Source organism: Marmota marmota, unplaced genomic scaffold (genome assembly GCF_001458135.2).
Source record: "Marmota marmota marmota unplaced genomic scaffold, marMar, whole genome shotgun sequence".
Classification (NCBI taxonomy): domain Eukaryota; kingdom Metazoa; phylum Chordata; class Mammalia; order Rodentia; family Sciuridae; genus Marmota; species Marmota marmota.
The window spans coordinates 1,949,951-1,963,728 of NW_026000283.1; the positions used below are offsets into that span (position 1 = coordinate 1,949,951).

The window sequence follows — 13,778 nt, forward strand, 5'->3', positions numbered from 1 at the left end:
CCAAATGTTTCACAAGATATCCTAAAAATTATTCTGTTCATCTGAAATTCAAATTTAACAGGACATCATTTATTTTATCTGGCATCCCTATCTTAGAGTCATCAAGGAGAGAGGACAACACCTTAGACTAAGGTGAAGGTATTAGAGTTCTGATAGAAGTAGAAAAAGTCAAGGGATATTATAGAGATAAAAAGGACTTGGGATGACATAGATGTGGCACCATGAAAGAGAGGGAAGTGTCAAATATGACATCCAATCTCCAGTTTGGGCTATTTGCTCTGGGTTAGGTCCTCCAACTCTACCCTCACACTGACCAGGTCCTTCCTAAAATATCCAAGAAAAATACTGAAGGCAGGAGCCAAGACATGCTCAAGCTCAGCCTCCTCTGCTCAGCTCCATCTTGTGCTTGGTTCTACACTATGGTCCTCCCTTGCTTGGCCCAGGTCATCTGTCAGGGTCTGGGGACCACAATGAAGCTGGGGCTCCTCTAGGTCTCTGTTCCTTGCCTCTTTGCACCACTCTTAACAATAGTGCACATGAGGCATGCAGCTCAGGCCCCACTGCTGACTAAGACAGATTCTTCCTGCCAGGGAGGGAAATCCGAGAGTCCCAGATCCCTATAAGTTTCCCTAGGGGCTTTCTTACCTCCAGAAAGCTGGGACTGAAAAGACAGTCTGGACTCTTCAGGCTTCTTGCATCCCAACAGTGCCTCCCAGTGGTCATACAGCACACTGCAGCTCAAGGTGAGACAGGAGACGGGTTTGTTGACCACTAAGAAAGCTTCACATTGAAGAATCAGGGGTTTTGCCCCTGCAGTTGGCCACACATCAATAGTGCCCTTGGCACTCCTTGGCTTTTAAGGATATGAGTCACACATTTGTTCAGTGGACCTGCTGGTAAAGAAGTGGCCTAAGATGACATTCAAAGAATCAATCAGGCTGTGAGGTCTTCATTCTTGGCAGGACCCAGGAAGATGCTCCAGGCTGAACTGTTCAGTCTTTCAAATTTCCACCTTCTGGATTTCATAGATACCAGCCTACAAAGAAATCTAGATGTTTTTGAGGACCCACCCACACCTAGTTGTGAATACCTCCACCCAGAAAACTGGGGTGGGGTTGGGAGGGAAATCTCATAATTAGGTTCCCCATGGTGGGCATGTCACTATGCCAGAGAGCTAGGCTGGTGGCTGCCAAACTCTACAATATACCACCTCTCTCTCTCTGGGGTCATAGCCAGTCAGAAAAAATAAACATCAAATTTTCCCACCCTATATCCCCTCCACACTGGAGCCTGAAAGCATATGGCAAGAGGCAAGGGACTATGCCCCAAGGAGTGGAAGCTAAGACAATCAGGTCTCAGATGACTTTGTGGGATGGTACTCAAGGCTTCTCTGGAGCAACTGAATAAGAATTCTAAAGGTCCCTGGCTCAGAAAACTCAGCTCTTCCCTTTCCCTCACACTCCAGGGGGCAGGGGATACCAAGGCTGTGGTGCAGAGGCTGAGGTTATCACTGACCCTCTGCTAGTGTCTTCCTTCTGTGTCTGGCTGAGAGGAACGACATGCACTCTCCTGTCTATCAGGTTTTGGCCATTTGTCTTTACAATGTACCCTTGGGGCCCTGACCTCTATTTTTTGAGCCTAAACACTAGAGATAAAATTTACCATGTGCCTTATCTATAAAATGAGAATAATACCTCACAAGGTGGTCATACAAGCAAAATGAGTTAAAACATGTCGAATGCTTATTCTGTTATTAGTTTAATTATTTCTAATACCTCTAAGAGTCTGAGATTTACTCTCTACAAAGGTCTATATACTGGCTTGGGTCTGAAGTTCCTGAATCTTTCTTCCTTTCCCACAAGGTCTTCAGTTGTCTACTTGAAAAATAAAACAGGGATCAGTCCGTTTTTTTCCAGGATTACCTCAGCTCCTGGACCAACTTCATCAGCTGTGAGTCTTCCAGAATGCAAAACTCTCTAAGGGTTCTGTGGATCAAGGAGCACCATAATCATGTTCACTGGGTTGTGCAACACCCCAACAGCTTGCCAACCTCTTGGCTGAGGAATTTTGGTCTGCCTGTGTCATCAAAATACACTCCTTCTATGAGCCACTGGCCTCTCCTTTTCCCTTCTAGACTGTTTGCTTTAGCCCTACTTCCTGGGTAGCTTTCAGAGGTACACAGTGGGAAGACCAAGGTGAAGTGCCTAGCCTCCTTTGGCCTAGCCAAAAGGTCTGCCTGCTGTAGACCAGCTCCATCAATCCTACCTTCCCGCAGTCACCGAGTCCCACAAGCCATCTTCCATGTTCTTAACCTGACTATCCTGCCAATGATCTCAGGCAGTGGAAGTTTCTCAGTCTTCAACTGTGGGAATTCATCTGGGTTTAGGTATATGGTATGGATCCTACTTTATATTCTTCTACATGGTTACCCAATTGTCCCAATGCCACCTATAAATAGTAAACATTAGAATTAATTAAGCATGGTGAGATGCTTGTACAGTAAGAAGCATGTAGATTAAAGGATGAGTACATTCACAATTCCCATTGATCTCATGATCACTCTAGGTATGAGCTCACTGAATAAGTGGTGTGGGGGGTAAATTGTTCTCATCTCCTTTATTTTTTGTTCTGGGTCCTTATTGTGAATTTTGTGAGTCTAATGCTATAAGATACGCACTTACTGGGCTGGGGTTGTAGCTCAGTGGTTGAGCATTTGCCTGGCATGCATGAGATACTAGGTTCAATTTTCAGCACCACATAAAAAATAAAATAAAGATATTGTGTCCATCTACAACTAAAAGACATATTAAAATAAAGATATGCACTTACTATGAAGATCAATTTCTAGGCTTATAGGTGCTATATAAAGGGGTCCTGACCTGATAGGGGCTCAGACAACCACAGACAGGATCAATGATTGGCAATCTTTTGGAAAGGATCTGATGATAGTAAATATTTTAGACTTGTCATATAGTCTCTGAGGCAAGCAATCTATTCTGTTTTAGTATAAAAGCAGCCATAGATTACATGAAAAGAAACGATCATGGCTGTGTTGCAAAAAACCCCTATATGCAAAGACAAAGGGTTAGATTTGGTCAATGGACCTGTGTTTGCCAATCCCTAAGAGCAACTGAGATATAATTCTAGAGGACTTGTCCAGAGGTTAATTATACATTAGTCAGGAAAATGTCATAAAATATAGGGTCATTGAGAGTCCTTCTGGACATCTTAAGTGGGCCTTTTTGTCTAGGTAGATGGTCAGGGCTTCTGGCAGGTGTTCCCTCAATAGTATGTCCTGTGTCTACTCTCATAGTTAGTGTACTCTCATAGCCTTGATGTTATTCCGGATCTCCTAGGGGTATCCCTAAATTAAGTTTAAACCTCAATTAGGATCATTCCAGAGAGATGTCTCCCTCTGCCTTCACCAACCTCTTTGTGTTAGTTCACTGGTCAATTCCAAGCATATCACCAGCAAATCCTGGGCTATCACTCATGCTGCCCATCAAAAGAGAGAAGGGGTATGAGGACTGCCAGGGTTGGGTGGTGCTGCCCTTCAATGAAAATCCAGGAGGTTCAATGAATTCAGTTTGGGATAGGTTGAGTTTAAGATGTCTATGGGACATCTAAGTGGAGATGTCCAGCAGATAGTGTCACACAAGCATTCAATTTATCTATATTCAACTTTGCTCATGCTTTCAAAGAAAGAGAAAAATCACAGTGGAAAATATTCTTGCAGTTCCAACTGCCTTTTGGCCAAGTGAGCATGTGCTCTAGAATGAGTATGAGATGGAAGAAAGTAGCTCTGCTCTTCCTTCAGTGGCTCTCGGTTCAAATATAACTTTTGAGGTATGATCATCTCTCTGGACTGAAGACATTCTAAAGATGACAGTGTGTGGGGGAGCAGAGCAAGAGAGAGGCCTCCTGGAGGCATTATTTCACTTAGGGGGTATTTAAGGGATTTTTTTTCTGGGCATATTCAGTTTCTGCCTTAACTAATTGACTTCAGAACATAAACATGAGTAAGATATGACACCACAGCAAATGAGTCTGAAGTGGAGATAGCAAGGATGAACACTGCTTCAGACAGAGTTTGAGGATTCATTAGCACACAGTTGGTGACTACAGACAGATGAGTGAGTAGGGTTGATGGGAAAAGAATGTCAAGTAAGAAGTGACCTAAGCTCCAACCTCAGCACAGGGCATCAGTTAGTGGTACGGCCAACAAGGAAAGGGAGCATGCAAAAGAGACTGAGATGGAGCAGTCAGTGAGGTAGGAGGAAAACCAGGAGTATGGAATCCTGACAACCCAGTAAAGAGAGTATTCCAGAAGGATGACATGCTGCTAAGAGGTCGGATAAGGTGAAGACTGACAAATGGCCTTTGGCAGAATGGAGGCTGCTGGTGATCTTGATGAGAGTCATGTCAGAGGGCTGGGCTAGAGGAGGTTGAGGGTGAGTGAAAGGTGAACAAATGGGAATAGAAAGTGGAGACAACTTGGGGCTGGGGTTGTGGCTCAGTGGTAGAGTGCTTGCTTTGCACATGTGAGGCACTGGGTTCTATCCTCAGCACCACATAAAAATAAATAAATAAATAAATATATTGTGTCCATCTACAACTAAAAAAAAAATTAAAAGAAAGTGGAGACAACTCTTCTAAGAAGTATGATTGTGGAGTAGGTCCTTCAACCATCATTCCTTTTATTCAGATCAAACAGTCCTGGGTGTGAGTGAAAGAATTTCATTCCCTTTCTGCTATTATTACATAAACCCAAAGAGCCTAAGTCTACTGTACAAAGTGAGAGGCTTAAATACTAGATTACTGTCTCACAGCTCTGCAGGCTTGAAGTCTGAAATCAGCAGGATTGGTTCCTTCTGAGAGCTGTGAGGAGAATCTGTTCCACTTCTCTCTCCTGGCTTCTGGTGGTTTGCTTGGTGTTCCTTGTCTTACAGATGCATCATCTTGATCTCTGCTTTCCTTTTCATATGGCACTCCCCATGTGTGTGTGTCCCAAAGTGCCCTCCTTTACAAGGATATCTGTGGTAATTATGGAGTAGGGCCCACCCTTGTCCAATATCATCTCATTTACCTTGCTACATTCTCAGGTACTAGGGGTTAAGGACTTCAACATATGAACTTGGGAGGATATAGTCCAATCCATAACAGTCTTCATTCCCTTTTTAAAAATAACTTTATTTACTTTTATGGGTGCTGAGGATCGAACCCAGTGTCTCATGCTTGCACGGCAAGCACTCTACCACTGAGCCACAGCCTCAGCCCCCAGTCCTCATGCTCTTTTTTCTTTTCCTTTCTTTTCACTTCCTTCTCCTATCATCTGGCCAGGGGTATTCTGTTCTTTTCCAGTTCATATACGTGCTTTCCTCTCCTCCTCCAGCTGTCCCAGTCACTTCTATCCTTCCTGCCCAGCTGACCCCTCTCCAGAGAAGATCTAAGCCATTAGCTTTCAGCAGCAATATTACTTCTTAAGCTTTGTTGACACTTTATAAATAACTTGAAATATTGAGGGAGAATGGCAGGGAAAAACATTATTTAATTTAGTTTGGTGTTCAGTGAAAGATAAGACTGAAAACTCCATAGGCTTTAGACAGGTTATATCTAGTCCTGAGAAAATGTTTTGCTTTTGTTGACTTTTAGGGTCATAGGTAGGAGACTGTAAGGAAAATAGTCTATCGTACTCCCCAAAATAGAAAGAAATGATCATGAAATAAGAAAAGTGCATTTTTAAATGCCAGTTTTACAACTGAAAATAGTCATTCTCCTCTGCCATCTACTGGTCATAGCTACAATCAGTAATTGATCCTTGCTTATTGAAGCCAGGGCCACTCTTACAGGTAGAGGAGTGGCCCATGGTTGCAAAAAGGCCCTTGGTGGGAGGTGTGCATGGTGTGTGTGTGTGGGGGCAAGTAATGTGCCTTGGAGCTCCCTCGGAAGGGCATAGTCAAGAAAGGACCTTGATATGTGCAATGGCACACACCTGTAATCCCAGCTACTCAGGAGGGTGAGGCGGTAGGATCGCAAATCTGAGGCTAGTCTGGGCAATTTAGCAAGACTCTGTCTCCAAATAAAAAATGAAAAGGGCTAGGGATGTAGCTCATTGGAAAAGCACCCCTAGGTTCACCCCAGTGCAGAAGAAACAAAACCAAAACTAAACAACTACATAAAAGATAAAACTTTGGGGGCTGAGGTTGTGACTCAGTGGTGGAGAGCTTGCCTAGCATGCATGAGGCACTGGGTTTGATCCCTGGCACCACATAGAAATAAAACAAATAAAGTAAAGGTATTGTGTCCACCTACAACTAAAAAAAAAAAGAAAAGAAAAGAAAAAATACTTTTGCTGAGTTTCTCTGTAAGAGCGGGAGGGGAACTGCCCATGGATGTGAGATAAAGGACAAGGCTGCAATGTGAGGGAGCAGTGGTGAGTGGCCAGCTCTGGGCTGGCAAGGCCCCCTCCAGCCGCCTCCATGCTGACCAGGACACTGTGTTCATTCATCCTAACACACAAACATTTCTTTCTTTCATGAAATAATGTTTTCCTTGATCTTTTTCTGATTATGAAAAGTAATACATGTTCATTGTAAAATATTTACAAAATGAGAAAAATATACAAGTGAAAAAAATCATTGCAGTTGGCACCAAAGAGTGGCTTGAAGATGCTTTGCCATAACCTCCATGAGCACTCCAAACTCATTCTGAATACACATGCAGTTTAAGGTAGAACTGTTTGCTATGCAAAGGCAGCTTGCAGCCTGGAGACAAAATTACCTAGCCTACCTTTTTGTTTGTTTTTGTTTTTGCACTACTGGGGACTGAACTCAGGGCCTCAAGAATGCTAGGTAAGCACTCTACCACTGAGCTACATCCCCAGCCCCCCCAGCTTACCTTTTAACGGCTTCTAAGCATTCCTATATGGCATTCCAGAGCCACCATGGCTCATAATGCCACCATCTAAGGGTGACTGCTATCAATGACTTGGAGCATGAACTTCCACTATCTTTCTGCCTCTGTATTATCTTTACATTTGATCTTTTGACTTTAGGAATATTTAGTACCTACCTACTTATATCCTACCTTTTCTACTGAATGTTATATCCTAACATTGTTTCCATGTCATAATTTCTCAAAAACATTTGGAGTAAATCTCTACATCATGTACAAGCACAAGAATGGGGTCCTAATTAGAATAAGATACACTCCATGTATCTTATTCTATGTATGTATAATATGTCAGAATATACTCTACTATCATATATATCTAAAAAGTACAAAAAATAAAGAAATAGAAAACATCATGCTAAGTAAATTAAGCCAGATAGATTAAATAAAGGATTGAACATTTTCTCTCATAAGTGGAAGTTAGAGCAAAATAAGGGGAAAAAAGTGCACGGTGGGGTTGGTTGGATATCATAAAGATATATGGAAGAGGGCTGGGGATGTGGCTCAAGCGGTAGCGCGCTTGCCTGGCATGCGTGCGGCCTGGGTTCGATCCTCAGCACCACATACAAAGAAAGATGTTGTGTCTGCCGAAAACTAAAAAATAAACATTAAAATTCTCTCTCTCTCTCTCTCAAAAAAAAAAAAGATATATGGAAGAGGGCTGGTATTGTGGCTCAGTGGCAGAGCACTTGCCTCACATGTATGAGGCACTGGGTTTGATCCTTAGCACCACATGAAAAAATAAATGAAATAAACGTATTGTGTCCATCTACAACTAATACATATTTTTAAAAAGATATATGGAAGATCAGTGGGATAGAAGATCAGGCAGGAGGGAGGGATAGGAAATGGAAGGAAATCAGAATGAATTTAACAAAACCATGCTATGCACATATGTAAATATACCACAGGGAATCCCTCCTTTATTTATATGTAAAAGGTACCAATCAAAAATAAATAAATAAGTGAGCAAAACATAGATCAGTAGAGAAAGAAGAATAAGGGGAGAGAGGAGAGGAGGAAAAGTGGGGAAAGGCAGGGAGGTGGGGGAACAGGGACTGAAAGGGAATAAATCAAATATCATGCATGTATGACTTTGTTGAAATGAACACAACTACTATGTATAACTATACTGCTCTAATTAAAAAAAAAAGAACATTATTTGGGGTTGGGGACATAGCTCAGTGGTAGAATACTTGCCTAGCACGCATGAGGCCCTGGGTTCGATCCTCATCATCACAAACAACAAAAATATACTATTTGTAAAGGCCCCATAATATTCTATCTATAAAAATCCACTATGTGTTCATCAATCTTTTGGTTATGAAGACTATGTAAATATTTTTTTCAGATTTTTGCTCTAATGAATAATGCTGGGATAAACATCCACAGACTTATGCCTTGTGTTCCTCTAGGATCATCTCCTAGATGCAGAATGACTAGTGTCAATGTTTTTTTAAAAAATAATTTTTAGTTGTAGTTGGACACAATACTTTTTTATTTATGTATTTATTTTTATGTGGTGCTGAGGATCAAACCCAGGGCCTTGTACCTGCTAGGCAAATGCTCTACCACTGAGTCACAACCCTAGTCAATGTTTTTAGGTTCTTAACACATTGCCACATTACTGCTAAATGACACTCATTTACCCTTTTACAAGGCCCAGGCATGCTTGTTTTCCCCGGCTTTTGCCAACACTGAAATAATAGATGACAAAGATTATTGGACACCAGGCATTAAATTAGGTAATAGGGATATGATATTAAGGAAAAATTCAGAAAGTATGTCTCTGCCTCCAGAGTTTCTAACTTGGTGGGAGAGAGTGACTTTGATCAAATAATAAATATGTAATTACAAGCTGAAAGAGAGGAAAGGGTGTGAGAACAGTATGTGACAAGGTTGGGATCTAGTTGGGGCTGGGCAGTGGCAACAGAAGGATCCTCAGAGAAAGTGATGTTTCTGCTGAGATTGAGGTCTTGGGAGGAGTTGGCTCTGTGGTGAGAGGGCGCAGAGACCAGTTCAGGACAAGTTGGCTGAAGCCAAAAGCATGGTAGGTGGTACGGTGTGAAAGGAGTCTTAGTTCATGACAATCAGGCTAACTGGACCTGTGGATCCCCATGATAATTTTAGGAAACCACTGGATGGTTTAAAACAGGGGTGATATGGTTGGATTTGCTTTCTGAGAATTATTACACATTTTTAAAAAAGTTTAATTGTGGTAAAAAACACATAACATAAAATGTACCATCTCAGTCATTTTAAAGCATAGAGTTCAATAGTGTTAAGTATATTCACATTGTTGTTCAAGAGATCCCAAAACTTTTTCATCTTGCAACACTGAAACTAGATATCCACTAAATAACTGCCTATTTCCTGTTCTCACCTCCTAAGAACCCCATTCTACTTTCTATCAATTTGACTACCTCCCATTAGTGGAATCATAGAGTATTTCTTTTTTTTTAAACATTTAAAAAAATTTTTTAAGACATTGATGCACCTTTATTCTATTTATTTATTTATATGTGGTGCTGATGATTGAACCCAGTGCCTAACACATGCTAGGCAAGTGCTCTACCACTGAGCCACAACCCCAGCCCCAGAGTATTTGTCTCTTTGTGACTGGCTTATTTCATTGCCACTTTTGGCTATTGTGAATAATCATGCTATGAGCAGGAGTGTGTAAACATATCTTCAGGACTTTGTTTTCAATTCTTTTGGATGTATATCCTGAGATATGACTGCTAGATCATATAGTAGTTCTATCTTTAGTGTTTTGAGGAATCTTGAGAATTACTTTAAAAAGACAAATTCAGCAAGGCTGGTTTTGTTGCTTAAAAACAATAGCAAATAGCAGTACTGTATGGCTACTAAAAATTATCTTCTTGGACTACATTAATATAATTCACGAAGTTTTCTCTCTCTCTCTCTCTCTCTGTCTCTCTCTCTCTCTCTCTCTCTCACACACACACACACACACACACTCTTCTGAAGTTAAAAGAGCTCAGAATGAATAATTAATTGCATACACATTTTAGGAATAACTATTGCATACACTTATATCTTTAAGTGCTTTGAGGGACAATCTTTATTTGCCAACCAAACATCATTGAGCACTTGCTGTCTGCAAGGCATCATAGGGAAACCCCAAATATGCTTAGTTTTTCTACTGTCTTGAAGCTTCCAGTCCCAAAGAAGCAACAATACTATTTAGTGTGTGGTATGTTAAAATAGTTGTACAAAGGAATAGTTTTAGGGGTTCACAGGAGGCAGGAGTCATGAGGAAAGGCTTCTTAGATGTCACATTTGGGTTTGATAGGGTTTGTATAGGTAGAGAGGGAAGGACTAGAGAGTTCTAAGTGGCTGCTGCAGACTGAGCCAGAGAAGAGTGTGCCTGAGTTTAGGGAAGGAGTGGGCATGAGAAAGTAGACAGGGGGAGACTCAGCCAGAGAAATGGGTGATAGAGACTAATGAGAGCTTTGAATGCCAGACTGAAAAACTGGAACTTCTGTGGTAAGTGGGGAAGGGGGGCACAGAGGGATTCTGAGTAGGGGAGTGACATCAAAGAGTGCAGTGATGTGTAGGATAGACTAAAATGCAGAGAAACTGGCAGCTGGGGAATTCATTAGAAAAGGGTTAGATTACCTTAGGTTTATTACCCCAGGCCTGATGTAATGAGGGTTTGAATTCTGTGAGGCGTGGAAAGTGAGTAGGGATAGGGAGGGGCCAGATGGAGTGAAATGTCCTGATCCTTTCCCTTTTCCTTGGACATCTTATCATATCTTTCCCCCTCTCCTCTCCACCCTCCCATTAATTCTTCCTTCTCTCCCTCTGTCTGTCCTCTTTCCTTTTCCCTACCCTTCCTCCCTCAACTCCTTTTCTTCCAGCAATCTTTTTTTTTTCTTCTTTAAAAACAAAATACCATATACTTATTTCCAATCTTACCCATTTTGCTTTCCTTCAGAACCTTGCACAGTGGCCCATAGTTAGCAGGTGCTTCATAAATATTTGTTGAATTGCAACTGGTAAATGATTAGAAGTGGAGCAGGGCCAAAAATAGGCAAAGATTCAGGTCTGTGTGAAAGGAGAGAGGAAGATGCCAGGAGAAGCTTGTTAGGGTCTAAGACAGGTTGAATTTGAGCTGTGAACAGGTTATCTAGTAGACATGACACTTTGGGTACAGCTAGAAGGGATATGGATTTTAAAGAGCATCCTCACTGCTATGGTTTGGATGTTGAATGTTCCCCAAAGGCTCATGTGTTAAGTGCTTGCTCCTCAGGGTGGTGCTATGGGAGGTGGTAGAATCTTTAGGGGGTGGGGCCTAGTGGGAGTAAGTTAGTTCATGAGGGGTGTGCTCTTGAAGGGACCCTGATCTCTTCTTCCTTTTTGGGTTCTGGCTCAGCAGTTTTGCTGCACCACACATTTTCTACCATAGCCATACAGTATCCCCACCAAAAACCCCAAACAATGGGGAAACCCAATCACAAACTGAATCTCTATAACCATGAGCTAAACCAACCCTTTCTAAGTTAACTATCTTAAGCACTTAATTATAGTAACATAAAGCAAACATACCCACCTTCTCCCTCAGTACAGCTGGGGATGTAATGGTTGTGTTTAAGAGCACACTTTGGGCTCTGGGATCATATTATAGTACTAGCTGAGTAGCAAGTTACATAGACTCTTTGAGCCTCAATATCCTCATCTATAAAATTGAGGATAGAGCAGTACTTTTTTAAAAAAATATTTTTAGTTGTCAATAGACCTTTATTTTATTTATTTATATGTGGTGCTGAGAATCAAACCCAGTGCCTCACACATGATACACAAGTGCTCTACCACTGAGCCACAACCCCTGCCCCAGAGCAGTACTTTTTAGGGTTGTTTTGAAGGCTAAAAATGATAGTAAATGTATTATTACAGAACCTGAAATAAATGATAGCTAAAATTATTAGTTATTTTGTTAAAGTTAGGAAGAGGATATAGGGGGAAAAAAACCTATCAGTTCACATCGTTCCTCTGAGAAAAGGCACTCATGGCTTCCTGTTGCATGTCAAGCAAAATGCTGCCCTCGTCCCCTCAGGCCCTCTGTGATCCTGTCCCTGCTCACCTTTTGTCCAGCACATCCTCCCCCTCACTGTGTTCTGCCTGGCTGTCCCTGGAACATGACAAACTGTTTTGCTCCCTTAGGGCCTTTGCATTTGCTCTTTCCTTTGATTGGAATGTTCTTTGCTGGATCTTTACTGGCTTTTTTGAGTTTTGGTATATAATGTGTAACCACCATTCAAATCAAGATATCATATGTTTTGGCTTCCTGAGATTTAGGTCTTAGCTTAAATATTACCTCCTCATAGCAATCTTGCCTGACCAAGTCCATCTGCTGTATCATCTCATACTCACCTTGCTTTGTTCACTTCATAATACTTGTGATGACTTGTGGTTTTCTCCTGTACTGCTTTTTGCACATCTCTACCTCCACTCCTGTCCCACCCTAATGAAAGCACCATGAGAGCAGTGATTCTGTCTTGTTTACTTCTGTATCCCCACACTTTGAACAGCTTGGGCATATATAGGAGGTACTCCATAAATAGTTAATAAGATGCAAGAGGAGGGGGTGATGGTTGAAAAGGGAAAGTTTGGCAAGGGTGGGAGAAGGGTTCAAATATGGAAGTGCTGGCCGTGGCAAGAAAGAAGGTGAAGCTAGAGGCATTCTGATGTGCAGAGCAGTGCTTGGAGAGGACTGCTTCTGTTGGACTGCTTTGATATTTTCACAAATTAAAGAGTGTAGTCACCTGTAGAGTTTTGAAGGGCAGTAGGAGAGGGGTCTGAGCCATGAGGCCAATAGAGGGTTTGGGCTACATATACTTGCTGCCATTTACTATTTATTTACCAGGCACTATTCCAAGCTCTTTAAATATATTAACTGATTTCACCCTATGACAATCCTGAAGAAAGATACTATTACTTTTATTATAAGGTGTGGATTGTTATGGTTTGAGTGTGTACCCTAAAGGTTCATGAACTGGAAGCCTGATTCTCAGTGTGGCAGTGTTGAGGTGGTAGCAACCTCAAAGAGGTGAAACAAAGTAGAAGGTGATTTAAGTGATTTGGAGATTGATGTGGTTCTTGAGGAACTTGGATTATAACAGTGGGTTGTTTTTTATAAAAAGTGGCCCCTGAATCTCTCGTTTCCTGCATTGCTATGTGATCTCTTTCTTTTGGAGTGCTCCTGCCATGATGCCATTCACCCTGTTGTGATGTAACCAAAAGGCGCTCACCAGAGTTGCCCACATGCTGGCACTAGATGCCCAAAACTGTGCTAATGGACCTCTTTTCTAATATAAAGTACTTGGCCACCAGTATTTTGTTAATAGCAATGCGAAAGAGACTAAGACATGGATAAATATATATATTTTTCATCTGTCAACTATACCTCAATAAAGCTAGAGAAAAAAGATGTGTAAATCAAGGCATAGAGAGGTCAATTAATTTTTGCTCAATATCATACATCTGGGAAGTGGCAGAGCTGGTATTTGAATTCATTCTAGCTCCTGGAGCCTGTGTGAAGAGCCACTACAGTTTCCTGCCTCCCAAGTCCCAGTGGAGCAAGTAGGTGAACATTCAGCAAGAGATGAAAAGGAGAATTGTGCAACCACATATGGTAGGCCCAGGGGCAGTTAGCCAGATAGCCATGAAAAAAGGCTCAGGAATGGGAGCAGAAAAAGTGAATGGCACAGGGTGGGTGATACGATTATGTATAGCAAAGACGGGGGCTGAGGCATCCTGAAAGGTGAGTGGGTAGGGAATTAATTTTTTGGTAGAGATATGTA

At 41.7% G+C, this 13,778-nt stretch overlaps 1 protein-coding gene across 1 annotated transcript in view; it reads right to left on the reverse strand.

Moving 5' to 3' along the window:
• Positions 1–10,816: 10,816 nt before the first annotated feature.
• Positions 10,817–13,778, reverse strand: part of Ocrl (OCRL inositol polyphosphate-5-phosphatase) — a 64,497-nt gene continuing 61,535 nt past the window's right edge. Inside the window, exon 23 of the mRNA XM_048797131.1 lies at positions 10,817–11,022. Within this exon, the coding sequence (XP_048653088.1) occupies positions 11,017–11,022 (6 nt within the window). The 3' untranslated portion in view covers positions 10,817–11,016. The remainder of the gene's footprint in view (positions 11,023–13,778) is intronic.